We start from the raw sequence: 24,196 nt of genomic DNA on the forward strand, positions 1-24,196 counted from the left end.
GATAGGATAAAGTAATCCTTCTCACTCCCCCCCCCCTTAAAAGATTTAGATGCACTATTGTAAAGTGGCCGTTCCACTGGATGTCATAAGGTGAATGCACCAATTTGTAAGTCGCTCTGGATAAGAGCGTCTGCTAAATGACTTAAATGTAAATGTAAATGTAATCAGGACAGTGGCTATCAATCTTGCGGAATATTTGTACACAGACATACAAAAAGCTTGGTAGTGTGACATTGTGTACGCTGATTAATTATGTTGGTATTAAAGGTCAAATAGGGGGTGCTTGAATGTGTCTTGTTTCACTGCAGGTATTAGTGGGTAATGGAAATGTATTTTTAGCATACCCTAACTGTCCCTGAGACAGCCTTGGAGAGTGGGGTCACTTCCAGGGATCAGCCATTGACGGCGACCCTGGAGCAATTAGGGTTAAGTGCCTTGCTCAAGAACAGATCGACAGATTTTTCACATTGTCGGCTCGTGGATTCGAACTAACAACATTTTGGTTACTGGCCCAACACTAACTGCTAGGCTACCTGCAACCTAGACACTACATGTAGGTGAGTTACACTGACCTTTAAACAAAAACAACAAGCAGATACAACTCAAATTAAATATTTTATCATGTTACATCAAACACATTTGCCTAATATTGGTGCAGCACAGTCAGACAAAAAGCTTTGCAGACTAAAAATGTTCTCTGGACATCTGACACCTACATGGTACAGTATGTGACAGCCATCTTCATTTGGGTTATGAATATATTTTTGAAGCCATTAAGGGAGTTAAGGTCTGAGGGGATAAGGTTTGGGGCAGAGAGGAAGTGCTAGTGTGTGTGTTCTGAGGGGGAATAGTCTACTTTTTGGCAGACTGGACGCGCTCGCTCACGTTCTCCAAGTTAATGACGTTCCAGATGGCTTTGACGTAGTCGGGTCGGACGTTCTTGTACTGGCGATAGTAGACATGTTTCCATACATCAATACCCAGCAGAGGGACCAAACCTGAGGAGAAAAAAATTACTTTAAGTAAAATAATGATGCAGCTTCAAAGTATTTGAACAGGCCAGATATCCATATGGTTATTACACTGAACAAAAACAAAATGTACGGAACAATTTCTACGATTTTACTGAGTTACAATTCATATAAGGAATTCAGTCAATTGAAATAAATTCATTAGGCCGTAATCTATGGATAACACATGACTGGGAATACAGATAAGGTATCTGTGACCAATGGGGATAAAAAAAAGTGGTGTGACCACAATTTGCCTCATGCAGCGTGACACATCTACTTCACATAGAGTTGATCAGGCTGTTGATTGTGGCCTGTAGAATGTTGCACCCACCATACATCATGTCCGCAATGGTCATGTTAGGTGAAATGTGTATATTTTGGGATGTGAACACTCAGTGTGTTTGACCTGACAAAGATCCGTTTCAGATGGAAACGTTGTCAATAAAGTGGTGAATTGGGAGCCTTAACAGTGTGCAGGCCTTCTTGTTCTATACTAGTATTCTTATTAGCCCAGCATCTATGTTTTTAAGGATGTGCTTATGACCACAACTTTTCTGACGAATGTTGTCCCACTCCTCTTCAATGGCTGTGCGAAGTTGCTGGATATGGACGGGATCTGGAACACGCTGTCGTACACATCGATCCAGAGCATCCCAAACATGCTAAATTTGTGACATTTCTGGTAAGAATGCAAGCCATGAAAGAACTGGGACATTTTCAGCTTCCAAGAATTGTGTACAGATCCTTGCAACATGGGGCCTTGATTATCATGCTGAAACGTAAGGTGATGGCGGCAGATGTATGGCACGACAATGGGCCTCGGGATCTCGTCGCGGTATCTCTGTGCATTCAAATTGCCATTGATAAAATGCAATTGTGTTCATTGCCCGTAGCTTATGCCTGCCCATACCATAACCCCACCGCCACCATGGGGGACTCTGTTCACAACATTGATGTCAGCAAACCGCTCACCCACACACGCTGCCTGCCATCTGCCTGGTACAGTTGAAACCGGGATTCACACAACGTTTGAAATACAAAATACAATTAGAAACTGGGTGGTTCAATCTCTGAATGCTGATTGGCTGGCAGCCGTGGTATATCAGACCGTATACCACGAGTATGACAAAACATTTATTTTTACTGCTCTAATTACGTTGGTAAACAGTTTATAATAGCAATAAGGCATCTCCGGGGTTTGTGATATATGGCCAATATACCACAGCTAAGGGCTGTGTCCAGGCATCTGCGTTGTGCGCAAGAACAGCCCTTAGCCGTGGTATAACACCCCCTCGGGCCTGATCGTTTAAATATATCATTGTTTTTTTTTAAACCTTTATTTAACTAGGCAAGAACAAATTCTTATTTGCAATGACAGCCTACCAGGGAACAGTGGGTTAACATCCTTGTTCAGGGGCAGAACAGATTTTTACCTTGTGAGCTCAGATTTGATCCAGCAACCTTTTGGTTACTGGCCCAACACTCTAACCACTAGGCTACCTGCCGCCCCCCAAAGATTATAGTTCCACCCATTTCCTTTCCAGATGGGTGAGGACTAGATGGTATATCAAATCAAATCAAATGTATTTATATAGCCCTTCTTACATCAGCTGATATCTCAAAGTGCTGTACAGAAACCCAGCCTAAAACCCCAAACAGCAAGCAATGCAGGTGTAGAAGCACGGTGGCTAGGAAAAACTCCCTAGAAAGGCCAAAACCTAGGAAGAAACCTAGAGAGGAACCAGGCTATGAGGGTGGCCAGTCCTCTTCTGGCTGTGCCGGGTGGAGATTATAACAGAACATGGCCAAGATGTTCAAATGTTCATAAATGACCAGCATGGTCAAATAACAATAATCACAGTAGTTGTCGAGGGTGCAGCAAGTCAGCACCTCAGGAGTAAATGTCAGTTGGCTTTTCATAGCCGATCATTAAGAGTATCTCTACCGCTCCTGCTGTCTCTAGAGAGTTGAAAACAGCAGGTCTGGGACAGGTAGCACGTCCGGTGAACAGGTCAGGGTTCCATAGCCGCAGGCAGAACAGTTGAAAGTGGAGCAGCAGCACAGCCAGGTGGACTGGGAACAGCAAGGAGTCATAATGCCAGGTAGTCCTGAGGCATGGTCCTAGGGCTCAGGTCCTCCGAGAGAGAAAGAGAGAATTAGAGAGAGCATACTTAAATTCACACAGGACACCGGATAAGACAGGCGAAGAACTCCAGATATAACAAACTGACCCTACCCCCACGACACATAAACTACTGCAGCATAAATACTGGAGGCTGAGACAGGAGGGGTCAGGAAACACTGTGGCCCCATCCGATGATACCCACGGACAGGGCCAAACAGGAAGGATAGGGGGGGGGGGGGCAACCCAGACAGGAAGATCACGTCAGTGACTGAACCCACTCAAGTAATGCACCCCTCCTAGGGACGGCATGAAAGAGCACCAGTAAGCCAGTGACTCCACCCCTGTAATAGGGTTAGAGGCAGAGAATCCCAGTGGAGAGAGGGGAACCGGCCAGGCAGAGACAGCAAGGGCGGTTCGTTGCTCCAGAGCCTTTCCGTTCACCTTCACACTCCTGGGCCAGACTACACTCAATCATATGACCCACTGAAGAGGTGAGTCTTCAGTAAAGACTTAAAAGTTGAGACCGAGTCTGCGTCTCTCACATGGGTAGGCAGACCATTCCATAAAAATGGAGCTCTATAGGAGAACAGCAGGGGTACAAACTCATTCCATGGAGGGCCTAGTGTCTACTAGCTTTTGCTTTCAATTAAAACCAGCAGACACTCAGCCCTTTGTGGAATGACTTTGACCAGAGGCCCAATTCGGGGGAAATCTGTCTCCCTCCAGCAGGTGGCGTTCTTTCATTGTTTTGCCCACCAAGCAAGCAGTTTTTGTTTGGCTTTGCCTTTTTTTCTTTACCCAAGTTGCATTTTTCACGTTTACTTACCAAACTAGTCCATAATAGAACTTTACAGGTGAACTCGTGGCAATAACTGGTTGATACTTTTTTAATTTTAAATACTGTGTAATGCTACTTTTATTCTAGCTTTCAAATGACTTCAACACATCTAACATTCCAGCTACCTGGCTGATGGCATAGGCACATAAAGTAGTGATTCATGCGAAGTTCCCCCGTTTTCTGAAGATGTTGAAACGCTATCTGGTTAGTTCAAAACATGAAACATGGTTGCTCAAAATGGTTTGCATGGATAGTAATTGAAATGGATGTGATTCTGAGGTGACAAAGTGAGCTAGCCTAGCATCTCTGCTGGTATGTTAACATACTCTTTGATGTGAACTCGTCCCGCCCCTTCTTCAGCACTGTAGGGTTGTGAGCAGAGAGCTTTGATGCGCTGCTGCGACGTCATATCCATACCAAAGATTTGTAGAACTAAACCAAGATAGACCACAGCCTGTCGTTTCCAATGGGAACAAACATAGTGAACCCCACCTATGTGAAGAGAGCGTGTGCAATAACTCAATTCGCCTTTGCACTTCTTCTAAAGAACGCGATTTTTTATTTTTTTTGCAAAGGGTAAAATCTACAAAGCTTAGTCCACTCTGTTCATAACATATTGTTCTTGCTATTGAGATCAAATGTTTTATCGATTGGAAAATGTGAAGAATGTCGGCCAAAATCCATCTCGTCCCATCTTCTCCCACTGTCGGCCAGTGGGCTTCCTCTCACTACCATATTCGGTGAAATATCTGTCTCATTGTTCTGTGGCGAATTCGAATAGCAAGAACTTTAATGTGCCAACAATTCTACAACGCTAGAATTGCCAAGGCAGCTTCACAAGGGAGATCCATCATTTTCTGCCACCCCACTTTAAACTGGGCAGATTCTTCTTCTTTAGGATTTGGAAGGCAGATCGCATCCAACTTAAGTGCATACACCGCCACCTACTGTACTGGTGTGTGAGGCCATTCACGGCCTACCTACATTAAATTCATGATATGGTAATACAAAATTGGGAAAAATAAAAATTGCCCTGCCAACAATTAGCCCTCTCTCTAAGCACATATTCTTCCCATCACTCTCTCTTGGTCTCTGCCTACTCAGGAATCCGCTCAGTATTCCTCACCCTGTAACCATCATCCTCTACCCCTCTCTTCACTGCTTCAGCATACAACCCTTTTTGTACTACTCTAACCCTGGCAACCTCAACTTGCCTTTCTCTCACCTCCGATCTCCAGCCCTATGGGCACCCCCACAACTAAACACACACAACTTTCTCCACCAATACTACATATTCATTCGTCTCATGCCCTTCTGCACACTTCTCACATCCAGGAATCTCCCTCCTACACACTGCTACAACATGTTCATAAACTTGACACTTAAATATCATAGTATTTTCGTAACAAAAGCTCTCATGGGATAACTTACATTTCCTAACTTGACCTTGTCAGGCAAAGATTCTACATCAAAATTCAGCAGGACGGACAATACCTTCTCTGTTTCCCCACGCTCTCCACCGGATCTCCATCACACCAAACGGTTGACATCACAAACACCGGGAATCTTCAATTTCAACTGATCCTCCTCAACACTTAATGCCACCCCGTGATCACTCCTTTCCACAGCACCTTGCTCCGGGGAGCAAACCATGCCACATTTCTTGTCCCTAATCGCGTGATCCTGAGCGCCCACTCCCTAAGGACTGAAGAAACACAATAAATCATCACCAATCCCCTCAGAGTTACTCTCACCAAATCAACATTCGCCAACCTCTTCTCCACCCAACCTGACACCACATATACAAAATGCAAGGATCCATTATCTCCATAAACCTCACTCTCACTGGGTCAGAATCATCCTTTTCCTCCTCGGAGGCAATACATCCATACTCTCGTCAGGTTCCATCTCTAAGCTACTACAGCACGTATCCCTCTTTTTGCACTTGACGCCAACCCACCTCACCACACCGCTTCCCTCTACAGTACAGCCAGCTCCTTTTCGGCGGTCATAACTGCACCTGCCACCACAATTAGTTAATTTGGGGTAATTTGGGGTGGCAGGTAGCCTAGTGGTTAGCGCGTTGGGCCAGTAACCGAAAGGTTGCTGGATTGAATCCCCAAGCTGTCGTTCTGCCCCTGAACAATGCACTGTTCCCCGGTAGGCCGTCATTGTAAATAAGAATTTATTCTTAACTGACTTCCACCTGGGGCGGCAGGTAGCCTAGTGGTTAGAGCGTTTGGCCAGTAACTGAAAGGTTGCTAGATTGAATCCCTGAGCTGACAAGGTAAAAATCTGTCGTTCTGCCCCTGAACAAGGCAGTTAACCCACTGTTCCTAGGCCGTCATTGTAAATAAGAATTTGTTCTTAACTGACTTGCCTAGTTAAATAAATAAAATATTCCATCAAAACATATTCAACTTTTCTCCTCCTTTCTCCTTCACCAAAGCTTCCAGAAGGCTTCTGCAATCCGCCATTCCATTTTTATTCATAATATGTACAATTTTCTTCCTTTTTTCCTTGTCCGCCATCTTCTTTCATGACCCACACCTCCGTCTCTATTATTTCCCTTCTTACCAATTTTGCTGGTGTAATTAGGTATTTTGAAATCTGATATGCCTACTTGTGTCTTTGAAAATACATTTAAAAAAATACATATAAAAAGTTCAATGAAGGCTATGCATTTTTTCTAAAAATGTATGGACAGTGTTGAATATATGCTACGTCATAAAATGAGATTAGGCTATATTGACGTGCCCCTTGCCTCAAATATCCTGTTTTGTCATTTCAGTACTGTGCACAAGCTGCTAAGCAGAAACGATAGGCATAAATGCAAAATATCTTGCCTATAGAGTAAGATGATGGCATGGTATTCATTCGATTTTTCTTGAATGTGGGGTAATTTGTCACATGAACATATTCAAACCCCCAGTATTTGGGAAACAGTTCAGGGGTGGGCGCATGGGAGGCCAACCCAACCCTCTTGGAGAACTACTGTACCTCTAGGCAGGATTTTCTATGGTCATATTTTAAAGGGATAGCTTACCCAACTGAATTACATATTTACATGTTGGTTTCTCATGGACAAGGAAAGACTGCAATCCATTCTATGGTTAACCACTGCCACCAGCATTTAATATTAGCATTTTCTAACCAAAAAACAATGTAATTCAATGTCCCCCAGTTAGCAAAAACTAAATGTCATGCCCAAATATTCTAAAATTAACTTCAAACCAAGTCGTCGAATTTTGAGTATGTATTCAACTTTAAAAGAATCCTGAAAACATTTGACCTGTGATGTTTTAACATGTTTATTCAACCCTGGTCATGGGCCTAAACCATGTGAAAATATGGAGAATTGCAGGAAATTTGCTTTAAAACAGATTGTTTGGGGGGGCCTGGCTAAGGGTGGAGCCATTGACGATATGAAATCACACTCCAAGCTACTCCATTTTCAAAAATTGGCAGCCTTTAACTAAGAAATTAGCAAATTCGGATTGTAAATTGCATATAGGTAGGTGGGCGATCAATACATTTGGGGTTAGAATATCAAAGCAAACGCGTAAGTGTTCATTCGCAGCAGAGTTTTGCGCGAAAGGAAAAAGGAATGTTCATTTGTGGACGGGGATAGGAGTCGTCTTTCTCCGCCATTTTGTGACAACAAGAAACGGAAAACATAGCTAGCAAAGAACCGACCACAGGTAATTAGCTAGCTGAACATTTGGGGGAGAAAACAATTTAAGCCGATGCATATTGACATTTATTTGAGGTCCTAATTAAAAGTAGGCAACACTTCCGTGTAGACTGAATTCAAAAGTGGTTTGTAACGTGACGCTGATCAATGCGAGGTGTTAATTGTATATTTTATTTTTTTAACATACTCGCTATTCCGTTAAGGTAGCTAGCTACTTTTAGCGAACAGTTGGAAAACCATTGCATATTTATCCTGCTAACTCGATACTTTAAAATGACACATAACTACATATTAACCGTTTTAATAGATTGTGGTTTTTAGTTAGCTAACCTTGAAGTAGCTAACTAACGGTAACACATTAAGAGATCAGCCAGCTAACACTAACAGTAGTGCAAATCCACAAAATGTAACATGGATGCATGACGGCTAACGTTAGAGCTAAAGCTCGCAAATAATGCATCAGACAGGCATATGCAAATTCAGATATTTTTATTATTTCAACTTGCTAACAACTGTACCTAGTTAGTTGGTGCATTATATGGTAGCAGTAACTAACTTAACTAGCTAGCTAATCATGTTCACACTGAAAGTGAAACTGCCAACCCACGGTGCCGTTGCGGTGTGCGCCTCAAAGGAACTGCGAAAAGAAAGTTGTCCGAATATTTGTAAGATCTGCTGTAGCTAGCAGTTCATTCGACCTCAAGTATCATTATTGAAACGAACGTCTTGCTTTTGAAGCTTACACTGAATTAATTGCTACTGCTTTCACTTTCCTTTCAGAGTTCAGAATGACGAATGAGGAACCCCTTCCAAAGAAGGTGTGAGAGAGACTCTATTAGGAAACCAAGTGTTGATCATGTTATGCAGCTAAAGACTTCTACTTGCTGACTAGAGTATTCCTATCTTCCTCATTCAGGTTCGCCTCAGTGAATCTGACATGAAGACCCTGACCCGAGAGGAACTGTGTGTGAGGTAAATGGATAACACTACTGTAGATGGAGGATTGGACAATTCTGTTTGGATGTCAGGACAAGTGTGTTCAATGTTAGGCAGGACAATAGAACAAGTCAAAATTCACCCAAGGCTGAAAATGGCAAAAGAACGTTGGCTAAACTGGAACACTAGCGCGAGCCCATAGCAAATGAATGGAATCAAACGTTCACAGAGCCTGTTTTGGCTGGAGTGACGCATAGAATTCACTTTTGCCTAAGTGGCACAACTACAATCTGTTCTTTGGACGAAACTGAAAAATAACAACTAGAAAGTAACATCTGCACCTCTGGTGCCAAGTGTGCTTATGTCTGCATAACGAGTAAGTAGGGGGGGGAAATGGCAATTTCGGACTATTTCTGGTCTAGTGTTTGATGACAACGGAATACACTGCCCAGCCTTACATAATTAGAAAGAGGAGATTATCATTATTAAAATAGTGTCCGACTTGAAAAAATCTAAATATACACATTGCGAGATATTTGGCAAAATACACCAGCATGCCTCTCCATAGGAAAACATTGGGGGGAGCTCAGCGTTCCAAGGACAAAAGGTATTTTGGGTCTAGCGTTTAACAACGGAATACACTGCCCAGCCTTACATAATTAGAAAGAGGAGATTCTCATGATTAAAATAATATCCAATTATAAAAAATCTAAATATACACATTGTGAGATATTTGGCGAAATAGACAGACATACCTATATTTCCCTCTAGGAAACAATGGGACAACCTCAGTTCCATGAGTAATTTTTTTGTTGCTTACCTTTTAACTACAAACATCGTGGGCAGCATCATCTCCCTCACAAGGTTTAAGCATCAGCTGTCAGAGCAGCTCACAGATCACTGCACCTGTAAATAGCCCATCCAACTACCTCATCCCCATACTGTATTTATTTATCTTGCTCTTTTGCACCCCAGTATCTGTACTTGCACATTCATCTTCTGCACATCTACCATTCCAGTGTTTAATTGCTATATTGTAATTACTTCGCCACCATGGCCTATTTATTGCCTTACCTCCCTCATCCTACCTCATTTGCACATACTGTATATAGACTTTTTCTACAGTATTATTGACTATGTTTGTTTATTCCACGTGTAACTCTGTTGTTGTATGTGTCGAACTGCCTTGCTTTATCTTGGCTAGGTCGCAGTTGCAAATTAGAATTTGTTCTCAACTAGCCTACCTGGTTAAATAAAGGTTAAATAAAAAAAATTCATAAAAAATAAGCTGGGAATAGAACGTTCGGAAGGGGAGTTAGTGCAACGGTGCTCAATAGAACTAATAGGAGCTGGCAGGGTGAAAAATGTCCTAAAATAAGGCCTGTTTTTTTTGTGACTACTTCAAAACTACGGCAGGCAGCTGGGGCATATGGTAATTTTATGAAACTGGGCTCCACAGCAGATGCAATGAACTGGTTTTTGTCCGATAAAAGCATTGTTAAAAATGTCATGTGTCCGGCCTAAAAATGTGTTCATGTTTATTATTTGTTCTTTAGGTGGAAACAACATGAAGCCTATGTCCAGGTCCTGGAGGTGAAATATGCTGATCTGAATTGTAAGCGGTCCACAAATGTAGGCCTACTCCAACATTTCATAAAGTCATCATTCGATACCAAACTTTGGGGGGTACAGATCCACACTATTGAAGTTTATTTTTGTTATGGTATCGAGGAAACCACCAGGTACAACCCTAAATCCGTAAACATGGGCACCCTCATAGATATTATCCTGACCAACTTGCCCTCCAAATACACCTCTGCTGTTTTCAATCAGGATCTCAGCGATCACTGCCTCATTGCCTGGGTCCGCGGTCAAACGACCACCTTTCATCACTGTCAAACGCTCCCTAAAACACTTCTGCGAGCAGGCCTTTCTAATCAACCTGGCCCAGGTATCCTGGAAGGATATTGACCTCACCCCGTCAGTTGAGGATGCCTGGTTGTTCATTAAAAGTAATTTCCTCTAAATAAGCATGCCCCTTTCAAAAAATTTTGAACTAAGAACAGATATAGCCCTTGGTTCACTCCAGACCTGACTGCTCTTGACCAGCACAAAAACATCCTGTGGCGGACTGCAATAGCATCGAATAGTCCCCGCGATATGCAACTGTTCAGGGAAGTCAGGAAGCAATACACACAGTCAGTCAGGAAAGCAAAGGCTAGCTTTTTCAAACAGAAATTTGCATCCTGTAGCTCTAACTCCAAAAAGTTTTGGGACACTGTAAAGTCCATGGAGAACAAGAGCACCTCCTCCCAGCTGCCCACTGCACTGAGGCTAGGCGACACGGTCACCACCGATAAATCCATGATAATTGAACATTTCAATAAGCATTTCTCTACGGCTGGCCATGCTTTCCTCCTGGCTACCCCAACCCCGGCAAACAGCTCCGCACCCCACGCAGCTACTTGCCCGAGCCTCCCCAGCTTCTCCTTCACCTAAATCCAGATCGCAGATGTTCTGTAAGAGCTGCAAAACCTGGACTTGTACAAATCAGCTGGGCTAGACAATCTGGACCCTCTCTTTCTAAAATTATCCGCCGCCATTGTTGCAACCCCTATTACCAGTCTGTTCAACCTCTTTCATTTCGTCCGAGATCCCTAAAGATTGGAAAGCTGCCGCGGTCATCCCCCTCTTCAAAAGGGGTGACACTCTAGACCCAAACTGTTACAGATCTATATCCATCCTGCCCTGCCTTTCTAAAGTCTTTGAAAGCCAAGTTAATAAACAGATCATTGACCATTTCGAATCCCACCGTACCTTCTCCGCTGTGCAATCCGGTTTCCGAGCTGGTCACGGGTGTACCTCAGCCACGCTCAAGGTACTAAACGATATCATAACCGCCATCGATAAAAGACAGTACTGTGCAGCCATCTTCATCGACCTGGCCAAGGCTTTCGACTCTGTCAATCGCCGTATTCTTATTGGCAGACTCAATAGCCTTGGTTTCTCAAATGACTGCCTCGCCTGGTTCACCAACTACCTCGCAGATAGAGTTCAGTGTGTAAAATCGGAGGGCCTGTTGTCCGGACCTCTGGCAGTCTATGGGGGTACGACAGGGTTCAATTCTCGGGCCGACTCTTTTCTCTGTATATATCAACGATGTCGCTCTTGCTGCGGGTGATTCCCTGATCCACCTCTAAGCAGACGACACCATTCTGTATACATCTGGCCCTTTGGACACTGTGTTAACTAACCTCCAGATGAGCTTCAATGCCATACAACACTCCTTCCATGGCCTCCAACTGCTCTTAAACGCTAGCAAAACCAAATGCATGCTTTTCAACCGTTCGCTGCCCGCACCCGCCCGCCCGACTAGCATCACTACTCTGGACGGTTCTGACCTAGAATACGTGGACAACTACAAATACCTAGGCGTCTGGCTAGACTGTAAACTCTCCTTCCAGACTCATATCAAACATCTCCAATCCAAAATCAAATCTAGAATCGGCTTTATATTTTGCAACAAAGCCTCCTTCACTCATGCCGCCAAACTTACCTTAGTTAAACTGACTATCCTACCGATCCTCGACTTCGGCGATGTCATCTACAAAATAGCTTCCAATACTCTACTCAGACTGCATCCAATTTGCTATCACAGTGCCATCCGCTTTGTTACCAAAGCGCCTTATACCACCCACCACTGCGACCTGTATGCTCTAGCTACATATTCGTCGCCAGACCCACTGGTTCCAGGTCATCTACAAGTCTATGCTAGGTAAAGCTCCGCATTATCTCAGCTCACTGGTCACAATAACAACACCCACCCATGGCACGCGCTCCAGCAGGTATATCTCACTGGTCATCCCCAAAGCCAACACCTCCTTTGGCCGCCTTTCCTTCCAGTTCTCTGCTGCCAGTGACTGGAACGAATTGCAAAAATCGCTGAAGCTGGAGACTTACATTTCGCTCACTAACTCTAAACATCAGCTATCTGAGCAGCTAACTGATCGCTGAAGCTGTACATAGTCCATCTGTAAATAGCCCACCCAATCTACCTACCTCATCACCATATTGTTTTTATTTACTTTGCTTCTCTTTTGCACACCAATATCACTACTTACACACCATCTGCTCATCTATCACTCCAGTGTTAATCCGCTAAATTGTAATTACTTTGCTACTATGTCCTATTTATTGCCATACCTCATGCCATTTGCACACACTGTATATAGACTTTCTTTTCTATTGTGTTATTTACTGTACGCTTGTTTATTCCATGTAACTCTGTTGTTTCTGTGGCACTCCTTTGCTTTATCTTGGCCAGGTCGCAGTTGTAAATGTGAACTTGTTCTCAACTAGCTTACCTGGTTAAATAAAGGTTAAATAAAACAATTAATAAAAAACTTGGCTCCTTTTCAGTTGACACATGATGGTGAGGTTAACTGTTATTTCTGTCCTTTCACTATCTCAGCGAATGATGTGACCGGGCTGAAGGAGTCTGAGGAGAAGCTGAAGCAGCAGCAGCAGGAGGCGTCACGCAGGGAGAACATCCTGGTCATGCGGCTCGCCACTAAGGAGCAGGAAATGCAAGAGTGTACAGTACGTATCCCACTGCAATGCGTCCTGCTGTTTTCCCAAATGAGCAGACTGCAGGATATGTAGGATGTAGTCCTTCCACTTGGCCCTCCATTTACACGTTCATGCATGCCTTCACCATACATTGCATTCTCAAAGTAATCTGATCCCTTTACTTTTTCCACAGTTTAATACGTTAAAGCCTTATTCAAAAATGTATTTAAAAAAATCCTCATCGATCTGCACACAATATCCCATAATGACAAAGTGAAACAGGTTTTTAGACATTTTCGTAAATGTATTTAAAAATAAAAGACAAATGCCTTTATGAGACTTGAAATTGAGCTCATGTGCATCCTGTTTCCATTGATCATCCTTGAGATGTTTCTACTACTTGATTGGAGTCCACCTGTGGTAAATTCAATTGATTGGACATGATTTTAAAGGCACACGCCTGTCTATATATGTGCATGTCAGAGCAAAAACCAAGCCATGAGGTCGAAGGAATTGTCCATAGAGCTCCAAGACAGGATTGTGTCGAGGTACCGATCTGGGGAAGGGTACCAAAATATGTCTGCAGCATTGAAGATCCCCAAGAACACAGTGGCCTCCATCATTCTTAAATGGAATAAGTTTGGAACCTCCCAGACTCTTCCTAGAGCTGGCCGCCCAGCCAAACTGAGCAATCTGTGGAGAAGGGCCTTGGTCAGGGAGGTGACCAAGAACCCGATGGTCACTGACAGAGTTTCTCTGTGGAGATGGGAGAACCTTCCAGAAGGACAACCATCTCTGCAGCACTCCACCAATTAGGCCTTTTATGGTAGTGGCAAGACGGAAGCCACTCCTCAGTAAAGGCACATGACGGCCCGCTTGGAGTTTACCGAAAGGCAACTAAAGGACTCTCAGACCATGAGAAACAAGATTCTCTGGTCTGATTTAACTCTTTGGCCTGAATGCCAAGTGTCATGTCTGGAGGAAACCTGTCACCATCCCTACGGTGATGCATGGTGGTGGCAGAATCATGCTGTGTGGCTGTTTTTCAGCGGCAGGGACTGGGAGACTAGTCAGGATCGAGGGAAAGATGAACGGAGAAAAGTACAGAGACCCTTGATGAAAACCTGCTCCAGAGTGCTCAGGACCTCGGACTGGGGCGAAGGTTCACCTTCCAAGAGTACAACACAGGAGTGGCTTCGGGACAAGTCTCTGAATGTCCTTGAGTGGCCCAGCCAGAGCCCGGACCTGAACCTGATTTGAACATATCTGGAAAGACCTGAAAATAGCTGTGCACAACGCTCCCCATCCAACCTGACAGAGCTTGAGAGGATCTGCAGAGAAGAATGAAAGAAACTCCCCAAATACAGGTGTGCTAAGCTTGTAGTGTCATTTCCAAGAAGACTTGAGGTTGTAATCGTTGCTAAAGGTGCTTCAACAAAGTACTGAGTAAAGGGTCTGAATACTTATGTAAATGTGATATTTCAGTTTATTTTTTATAAATATGCAAACATTTATAACCTGTTTCTTTGTCATAATGGGGTACTGCTAAAAACCGCTCCTCGCTTACAAGGGGAAAAAACTACGGCTCCAAATTTGCTCCATTCATTCAAATGACCATTTAACCAACACCCATCTATTTTTGTGACTACCTAGACCAACCATCTGGTTTTGAAGGATTAAAACCAAACCATATGATTTGAATGACAAGTATTTTAATTAACATGAAAAGGTGACTGTAAGAAGCGCTCAACATTTCAAATAGGCTATATGTCGTAATAAACAGCATATAAACACTAAATAGGTCAGGAGCGAAGGAACGAAAATGTATTATTTAGGCTAGATTATTAGCCTGTTATATCAAGGTTATAGCCTGCAAAGAAGAGCAGGCCAGCAGCGGGGTATCCTCTCTGCGCTTGCAGAGCCACTGGAGATGCAAACACCCTTCGGGCCACTCTTGCCAGGCTGGGCAGGGATGCAGATGTTTATTTTTTTTTTTATAGATAGGCCTAAAGGTTTTTAGCTAAAATAACCCTATCAAAATGGAAAGCTCCTTGAAAGAGGTAATATGCCAGGTCTATTGGGCCAAAATCAATAGAACAGAAATGAACAGATTTGTTTTTGGTTTGCTGTTGCTACAATGACACAGCTAGCTACCCACCTTGTTCCTTTCTCTTATCATGTGAACGTAGTACACCATGCTTTCAGCATACGTGACTTTTCAGATTCCACAATGATTCTTTAGTTGTGAACACTACATCGCCTACTTGGTCCTCCATCCTTGTAAGTCACCTTAATTTTGCACTGGTGTGTTTAATCAGTTTCTTTATGAAAATATTTTGCAAACTCCATGACAGTAGCTTAAGCAAGGGGCTATAGCAGCACACAAGTGGCCTACAAATGCATGTTGGGACGGGCATGCCTTGAGCTTGTGAAGAGAGCGGCATTTAAGCGGGCTAGAGGGCCTTTGGAAAACTCGCTCTGCTTGAAAGATATACAGTATATGGACAATGTGACGCCTTGGCAGAGCTCTCTCTCTGACTGACAGAACAGTGGCTCACCCAACAGCTTTACAGCAGCATATGCCATCCATTTTGTCCATCAACTGAGGTCAATCAAACTGACTCGACCAGTTGGGTACATAAAATGTTAAGTTGATCAAATCAAGTTTTATTGGTCACATACACATATTTAGCAGATGTTATTGCTGGTGTAGCGAAATGCTTGTGTTCCTAGCTCCAACAGTGCAGTAGTATCTAACAATGTACACATCTAAGAGTTATGGTGCACAAGATGAGTCCAGTAATCAATCCAAAGCTGTCTTTTAAACTAGTCTAACAAGGTGTCTTGAAATCAAGCATTTTTCAGTAATGATTTACAAAGGTATATGACTATTGTGTAAGCATGGTATTGTTTTCAGCTACGGTAATGGCCACTGTGATGTTATAGCTCTGTTAGGAGCCAGATTCATTGCCTCTTATGCAGGGGTGAAAGTAAGGTGGTCCGGTACTGCATTCTGGCAAAATAAATAGTGGGGGTATGCCGTACCGGTAAAACGTGAGCTTATCACAATTAATAAAACATGCCCAAAAAAATGTATAGGCTACTACACCATTATTTGACACTACTGCATGTCCGCCACATGAAACAGAGAATTGACTGGAAACCGGGTGGTATACGCTCCAAATTGTGTTGCGGTTTGAGTAGAATGCTTACATTTTGCCACTGCGGAGATGAGTGGCTGAGACGCTTGTGGACAGTGCGGGCTGATCAGTAGCCGAGACCAAGGCAAGCGGACAACAGTGGATGCATCAATTCAGGCTACAAGTGTAGGCGTAATGACAATTGCAGAATGTCATTACATTCTGTTTTGCAGTGGTGGAAAAAGTACCCAATTGTCATGACTCAAGTGAAAGTCACCCAGTAAAATATTTACGGATAGCCAGGGGCACACTTCAACACTCAGACATCATTTACAAACAAAGCATTTGTGTTTAGTGAGTCTGCCAAGTCAGAGGCAGTAGGGATGACCAGGGATGTTCTCTTGATAAGTGTGTAAATTAGACAATATTCCTGTTCTGCTAAGCATTCAAAATGTAATGAGTACTGTTGGGAGTCAGGGGAAATATAAGGAGTAAAAAGTACCTTATTTTGATTATAAATGTCAAGTAAAGTTGACAAAATTATAAGTAGTAAAGTACAGATACGCCAAAAAACGGCTTTAGTACTTAAAAGTATTTTTACTACTGGTGTTTTGTGACTGAAGTCTCTTTCCATTTGTCAAATTGCAGATGCACTGCTGGGGTTTGGATGCTAAAATCAGTATGTAAGAAAGGGATGTACGTGGGTAACCTACAGGAGCGCCTTTGTTAAGTGATTGTTTGACAATCCAGTGAAAACATAATGACTTGTTGTTTATGCCACATTAAAAGGCATAGGCGGCATGTCCATAAGGTTAGGGGAAGCTTCCCCTAAAGTAAATTGAATGAAATTGCCAAAATTATATATCCTAAAAGCTTACTCCTTTCTATACAGAAATACATAAAATCATTCAAAATAGGCTACTACATCAGAAAGCGTGATTTCGCCACAGAGGATCATTAGGTTGGAAGGGCCCGCAGTTTTGGCAGCGTGTGCTGCAAATACCAAATAGATTGTTGAGTGAAAAGCAGAAAGAACCAGTCAAGCATCACAATATTTAAAAATACAATCGTGGATAAACTGTTTGGAAAGCAAATGGCTGTTGCTGTAAAGAGATGACAATGAAAAGACTCCAATCGGTTTTTTTTGTTATCAAAATTCTTAGGCTACTGTTTGCTCAATTAAGCTATCTTATTGGTACCCGCGGAGAACATCGGTCATATCCCCGGTGAGTGTGCACGTTCACTGTCTTTATCAATGGGTCAGTGCCACTTGTTTTGTTTTTTTTGTTACTTAAAAAAATGTGTGCGCGCACTTGGGTGTCCCGTACCGATAAGAAATGACATCTACTTTCACCCCTGCTCTTTTGTAAATTCAGTCAATGTTAATTTATTGGGAACTTGTACAAACCTAAGGATGGATTTTCTAAATGGAGTTTGTGCTTGTGCCTTTTATTGACACCTCTCTCTTTTTCAACCTGCAGACCCAGATCCAGTACCTCAAGCAAGTCCAGCAGCCCAGTGCAGCCCAACTACGGTCTTCCATGGTAGACCCAGCCATAAACTTATTTTTCCTCAAAATGAAGGGCGAACTGGAACTGACTAAAGACAAACTGGAGCAGGCCCAAAATGAACTGAGTGCCTGGAAATTTACACCAGATAGGTAAAGACGATCAAAATAACTCTTCCCCCCCCCAAAAAAGCCAAGACCTCCTCACACCCCCCACCCCCACTGCAGGCATGCAGGAATCATGGTGGGGGGGGGGCAAGGCTGAGAAATGCTGTACTCGTCACAAGACTCAAACTTTACCAAAAACTCAAACCCAAACACACAAAAAAAACTGCCATCCATGTTTTGTGTACTCTTGTACTGTTCCCCCAGCTACATATCACATAATCTAAACTGAATGAAAAAGACAGTATGGTCAGGTGACACTTGTTTCAGCTCTATCTCCCCCCTCACCGTCCAGGGGCCCTGAAGGAGTCGGAACTGTTCCTGAAGAGGTGGTCACGTCCGAGACGGATATGCCCTGCCCCCCCTCAGCCGAAGCCAGACAGTTGCCTTATTAAATGTGGGGTTATGGTGGAGAATGAGGCAGTCTTGAGCAATCTGCCGGAGCAGGGAGAGCACCCCTAGCCTAAATCACCAATTGAACATTTGAAAGACAATGCCCCGCTAGCTAAAGACATTTTAACAGTGGAAAACAGCTCACTCGTACCCGCTAGTGCTCCTGAGACTCTAAGACTCTTGGACAGATTGTAGAATACAATGAAAATACTGTGGGGAAAGTTCTAGAATAAGCTGTAAGACTTTGGAAGGAGGGGCCAGTAGAATGTTTAAGAATCTGGGGAAGGAGCCAGATCCTTAGTCCAGAAGTGACTATGGTTGAGGCGTGGGCGAGCGAGGGTCCGATCGCCTGTGTCTGATCATGGGCCCACATACTGGTAGAGTGTATTTACATGTTTTATTTTGTGAGTTTCATATGCTGCGGTTTCATTTACTTTCCTCTTTTGGTTCTCTGATGTGCTCTTGTGCTCGCTGCAGTGTGTCAACAGAGCCATTTGCTCTGTTAGATTTGGTGCCCATGAAAAAATAACTGGTAGGCTACGATGATTCCAAATTGTTTTTTCTAAAACCTATACACACTGCAGTTTGTGCTTGAGTGTTATTTTCTCATAGTGATTACAAATGTGTGAAACAAGTAATGTTACAACTTCATGAGAATGTACAGGACCAGTCAAAAGTTTGGACACCTACTCATTCCAGGGTTTTTCTTTATTTGTACTATTTTCTACATTGTAGAATAATAGTGAAGACATCAAAACTATGAAATAACACACATGGAATCATGTAGTAACCAAAAAAGTGTTAAACAAATCAGAATGTATGTTATATTTTGAGATTCTTCAAAGTAGCCACCCTTTGCCTTGATGACAGCTTTGCACACTATTTTGGCTACTTTGAAGAATCTAAAATATATTTTGTTTTGTTTAACATTTTTTTGATTACTACATGATTCCATTTGTGTTTTGATGTACAATGTCAAAAATAAAAACCTTTGAATGGGTAGGTGTGTCCAAACTTTTGACTGGTACTGTATTTATTCAGTGCAATATATTGTTATTTGTGTAATTTGTTGTTCACCTCACTTTTCCCCCCCTAGCCAATGACCTTTTTGAACTTTTTTATGTTTGGGGTGGGGGGGGTTCAATTTCAGTTAACATTCTAGGGATGATGTGAATTGTTTGTCATAGTAATCTATGGGCAGTCTGCAATTAATTGATTGATTTTCAATTTCAAACAGCACAACTAGGTAAACAGCCTATATCTAGCCTTGGATATCTGGCCATCAATATAGGCTAGTTACAACACTCGTACAGTTAAAATTACATGTGCCTCACCCCAAAAGAAAATAATGCACATGAGTTATAAGCTTTTGTCCTCAGTTTTCTTTGCAATATCCATTGATGTGCTTTGAATTATTGTTCCGGTAATGTATAATGCCTTGTATTGGATAAAGAGTTCAAAAGTAAAGATTGAGGTTGGGTGGGAACAACTGGTAAAATTGCAAGGATCTGAGGTGTGGTTGCTGAAGAAGCAATGATGAGGTATGATTCAGTGGAAGTAACATTACATTTGCTAATGGCAAGCAAAAATAGTTGATCGCCCTTGAACTATTCAGGTAGCAACCAAAGTAACAAGATTGTGTGTTTTTATAATCCTCAATCGGCTGCTCCTTCAGTTTCTGCTAAAGGCTCGCACCAAATGTGGATATAGCGTTCATCTGCTGATCGTTCAGCGCGCTGTGTTTTAGGGACCGATGGCTGTAGACGTCTGACTGACAAACATTTTCCACCTGATTCTACATGTAAAATCGGTGTGCACTCTGTTCGCAAATTTATTCTCAGCCAGCAAACGCTATTGGTGTGTCTGAGCCCTAAGTACTATAGAAAAAATCTAATGTTTTGTCGTAACTACATTTATATCTCCGGTGACCTTGACCACAGTGTTGACTAACTCATTGGTTGGTTATGACAGACTGGGATTTTTGATGGTGTCGTTTGCTGTTGAAAGTACAATTAGGCGTGTAGAAACCAAAAGTATGGTTGCTGAAATCGGGTACTTTAACTCGGTGGGTCATCACTTTAACTCGGTGGGTCGTCATCCTGCTGGGCAGTGTAGGCCTGCTTCTAGGAGTAGAATGTGCATAGGGGTACTCAAAAGGTAAAGGTACTGTATGCTACTTTATAAGAATGTTGCTGTTTTATCATCTATGGGGACTTTGCTGGTATCCTTTGCTGAGCCCAAAACTGTCTCCGGTATCTTCAACTGTACTCTTTTTGGAAATGGAAACTTGCTGTATGGATGGACCAAATTTATAGTGGATGGGATGGGTGGTGTTCCAGGTCTTATTTGCAGTCGTGCAGGTGTACATCTGATCTAAATGTTGTTCCTGTAACGCTTAACTCTCTAATTTGATCATCTGTGGCTCATGACTGCAAAAATGACAACCTGGAACAACACCTGGTTGGGTCACTGGACTGATTGGGCTGCCCCTGTCCTTGCCTGTGGGCGGTGTTTGGCTGGGCCCTGGTTCATCTTGTGATTTGAGGCCTGTCTACCTTGCAGCCAGACGGGGAAGAAGCTCATGGCCAAGTGCCGGATGCTGATCCAGGAGAACCAGGAGCTGGGGAGGCAGCTGTCCCAAGGACGTATCGCCCAGCTGGAGGCAGAGCTGGCCCTGCAGAAGAAGTACAGTGAGGAGCTGAAGAGCAGCCAGGATGGTGAGAACACAATAGCCCACCTCCATCTACCGTCAAATAGCATCTGCATTTATATTTTGCCAAAAAGGTTCAGCTTGAAATGTAACATTTCAGCACAGCGAAGACCCATGTGTGCTTTGTAGCTCCCCTGGTTATTAAACTGTGCTACATTAAAGTGTGGTCTGTAACCTCTGCATTGGAGAAGCTATATTCTCCTCCACATGTATTCAGCAGACCAGTACATTCAGATGCAGGAACTTTGTTACAGCGTTTCTTAGACATGTTTCTAATATTCAATTAAACCAAATGTATTTTCCTCCTGGCAAAAAAATATAACTGTTTGCCAACATTTAACTGGTGCTCTGTCTTGATCCTGACTGTGTTCCATCTCCCTGTTTTCTGACCAGTGGCTTCGTCTGTTGTCTGTTTCTGTCCCTCCCAGAGTTGAACGATTTCATCATCCAGTTGGATGAGGAGGTGGAGGGCATGCAGAGCACCATCCTGGTCCTCCAGCAGCAGCTCAGGGAGACCCGTCTGCAGCTCTCCCAGAACCCAGCTCAGGCTGCCTCTGTTGGGGCAGGGCCCAGCAGGACTTCACCCTCCTGCTCCTCTGCCGAGCCCCCCAGCCAGGCCGAGCAGACCTTCACCCCCTCCGTCCAGCCAGGGAAAGACTGCGAGAGGGTCTCCAACGGACCTAGCAACTGTAGCTCGTCCTCCCAGAGGGGCGCAACGGCCACCCCCAGCCTGTACCGTGAGGTCAGCAGCACAGAGGAAGACTTTCCTCTGTCTCCCATGGTCTCCAGCCCCGGCGAGGGCGAGACTAAACTCTCCAACCACTCAGAGGCGGCGGGGGGCCTGACTAGTGACGGTGCAGGGGTTTTCGGGAGCCAGCTGAGCGCAGGTTACGAGAGCGTGGACTCCCCTACTGGCAGCGAGACGTCCCTGACGCAGCACTCGAATGACACAGACTCCAACACCGACCCCCATGAGGAAAAGGCTGTTCCAGTCGTCAAGGGCAACAGGACTGCAGGGTTGCGGCACGCTCAGAACGGCCTGGACTCAAACGGGGGCGCAGTTTTGTAATGTACTTTATAATAACACGTATGTCTTTTTCTTTTTATATGAGACCCAAACAAAAACAATGAACACATAGTCGGTAACAGTACTGTTGTCCAAAATTTGTGTATTTCTCCCCCTCTTTCCTTTGCCTATCGTGATACCCCTGCCACAACTTAAAGAAAATAATTGCATTGCTAAACCGGAACATTACGTGAAATATATGTAGATTTGAATTTAGTTTTTTGTATGATTCAAGATAAAATAATATCTTCTTCCATCTCTTGTTTATTTGAACCCATAACATTCTTGTTTGAACTCATGACAAACTCAAATTGTCACATCTGGTGGTGTATTCATGTTCAATAAAAGTCAAACCAGTTCACTTTAGGAGCTTTGCAGTGTTCAAGGATTTCATCTTTTAGTTGTTGACCTGTTTTTTTGTGGGTTTTTTTCAGTTTGTAAGAGTCCATCCGTGGCAAAATAATGTTTCAGTTTGACTTGTGTAGTTTCTACGCAATGTACCTTGTTGAATTCATTATTCTGACTTCCATCCTTTTCATGTACTGACCAATATCAATAAAGACTTAAATATGACCATGATTGGATTTTTCTTGTTTTTCAACGTAGGTACTGTTAAGCCTTTCTCAATTTAATTGAAACTGTACAAAACATTTAAGAACACCTTCCTAATATTGAGTTGCACACCCCCCCCCCCCCCCCCCCCCCCAATTTGTCTCGGCATGGACTACAAGGTGTTGAAAGCATTCCACAGGGATGCTGGCCTATTGACTCCGTTGCTTCCCACAGCTGTCAAGTTGGCTGGGTGTCCTTTGGGTGGTGGACCATTCTTGATACACACGGGAAACTGTTGTGCTTGAAAAACCCAGCAGTGTTTCAGTTCTTGACACAAACTGGTGCACATGGCACCTACTACCAAATCCTGTTCAAAGGCTCTTGTTGATAAAACAAGTTTACTGGAGAACTGAGACGAAGTAGAGACTCTGGACAGGGTGGATTAGGTTTAATTAAAAGCAATTTATTCAGAGGTAAAGATATCTGAAATAGCGTGCACGGACCCTTTTCATCAAGCTCAAATGGAACTATCCGAAAGAAGCCCAGATAACAGAGTGCATATACATTTTATACAGTACAGAAAGTAGGTTGAGTCTGGAAGTTCTGGTCCTCTGGTTGGTTCTGATGAGTTGGGCGAGGTCTCCTTCAGGCCAGTATCACTGTCCCATTGGCTCTGAGTAGAGTTCTTTGTCTTCAGAAATGTTCAGCTAAAACAGGAGATTAGGTGTGTGCGTAGATGTTCCTATTTTGACATTTCTGTGTGTCTCTGTAAAATGTTCATACTGAAGAGGAGTTTTTGTGTGTGCGTAAATGTTCCTGTCTTATCTGTGTTTATGAAAGGTTTACGTCAGCCCTCTGTCCTTGGGTATGTGTGTGTCTCAGTTTCTCGTGATATGCAGTACCAGGCACCCCTTTTCTTATCAGTCTTTATGAAAAGGCCTGTGTCAGCCATCTGTCTCTGGGTGTGTGTGGGTCTCCGTATCTGCTATGAGTTTGTGAGAAACCCTGTTTGGAAAGAAGTTAGTTATAACAATGTATTAGCAAATATGCTTGTGTTATAATAAATGATATTTATTACACTCTTAAATATTTTTCTTGCTCATTCACCCTCTGAATGGCACACATACACAATCCATGTCTTAATTGTCTCGAGGCTTAAAAATCCTCCTTTAACCTGTTTCCTCCCCTTCATCTACACTGATTGAAGTGGATTTAACAAATGACATCAATAAGGGGTCATAGCTTTCACCTGGTCAGTCTGTCATGGAAAGAGTAGGTGTTCATAATGTTTTGTACACTATTTCCTGTATTGTAGGGAAGCAGAGAAGCTACAGCTAACTTTCTACAATTCTACACATTTTGTCATGGAGCAAAGAGAAAAATTTGCAGTTTTATAGCTATTCTAAAAAATGTGCCTTGTGGCTGGGTTTTTTGCATTTTTAAAACACTTCCTGCTATTCTACACATTTTGCCATGATGCAAAAAGAA

General features: G+C 43.1%; 1 protein-coding gene, 1 long non-coding RNA gene and 1 other non-coding gene across 9 annotated transcripts; 2 read left to right on the plus strand and 1 right to left on the minus strand.

The window, feature by feature from the left end:
• Positions 1-602: 602 nt before the first annotated feature.
• Positions 603-4,857, minus strand: LOC139582725 (uncharacterized). The gene is made up of 2 exons (XR_011676411.1): positions 4,303-4,857; positions 603-998 (listed from the first exon to the last, which is right to left on the minus strand). It is a non-coding gene; the product is annotated as an uncharacterized lncRNA (long non-coding RNA).
• Positions 4,858-7,370: 2,513 nt separating this feature from the next.
• LOC139582726 (pre-mRNA-splicing regulator WTAP-like) lies at positions 7,371-22,729 on the plus strand. Of its 7 annotated transcripts, XR_011676412.1 has the most exons (9): positions 7,371-7,677; positions 8,451-8,488; positions 8,587-8,642; positions 10,163-10,221; positions 13,078-13,205; positions 17,797-17,975; positions 18,283-18,757; positions 20,943-21,097; positions 21,519-22,729. XR_011676412.1 is itself a non-coding variant. In XM_071412995.1 (8 exons), the coding sequence occupies exons 2-8, from the start codon at positions 8,459-8,461 to the stop codon at positions 22,157-22,159; spliced, it is 1,248 nt and encodes a 415-aa protein (XP_071269096.1). In that variant the 5' UTR covers positions 7,374-7,677; positions 8,451-8,458; the 3' UTR covers positions 22,160-22,729. The 7 variants fall into 7 exon arrangements, 6 of the variants coding, with proteins under 6 accessions (XP_071269102.1, XP_071269100.1, XP_071269096.1 ...); XM_071412995.1 differs by lacking the exon at positions 18,283-18,757 and having other exon boundaries at positions 7,374-7,677; XM_071412996.1 differs by lacking the exon at positions 18,283-18,757 and having other exon boundaries at positions 7,377-7,490.
• LOC139583886 (small nucleolar RNA SNORA22) lies at positions 21,188-21,322 on the plus strand. Its single transcript, XR_011676645.1, has one exon. It is a non-coding gene; the product is annotated as a small nucleolar RNA SNORA22 (small nucleolar RNA).
• Positions 22,730-24,196: the final 1,467 nt, after the last annotated feature.

Source organism: Salvelinus alpinus, chromosome 8 (genome assembly GCF_045679555.1).
Source record: "Salvelinus alpinus chromosome 8, SLU_Salpinus.1, whole genome shotgun sequence".
Lineage (NCBI taxonomy): Eukaryota > Metazoa > Chordata > Actinopteri > Salmoniformes > Salmonidae > Salvelinus > Salvelinus alpinus.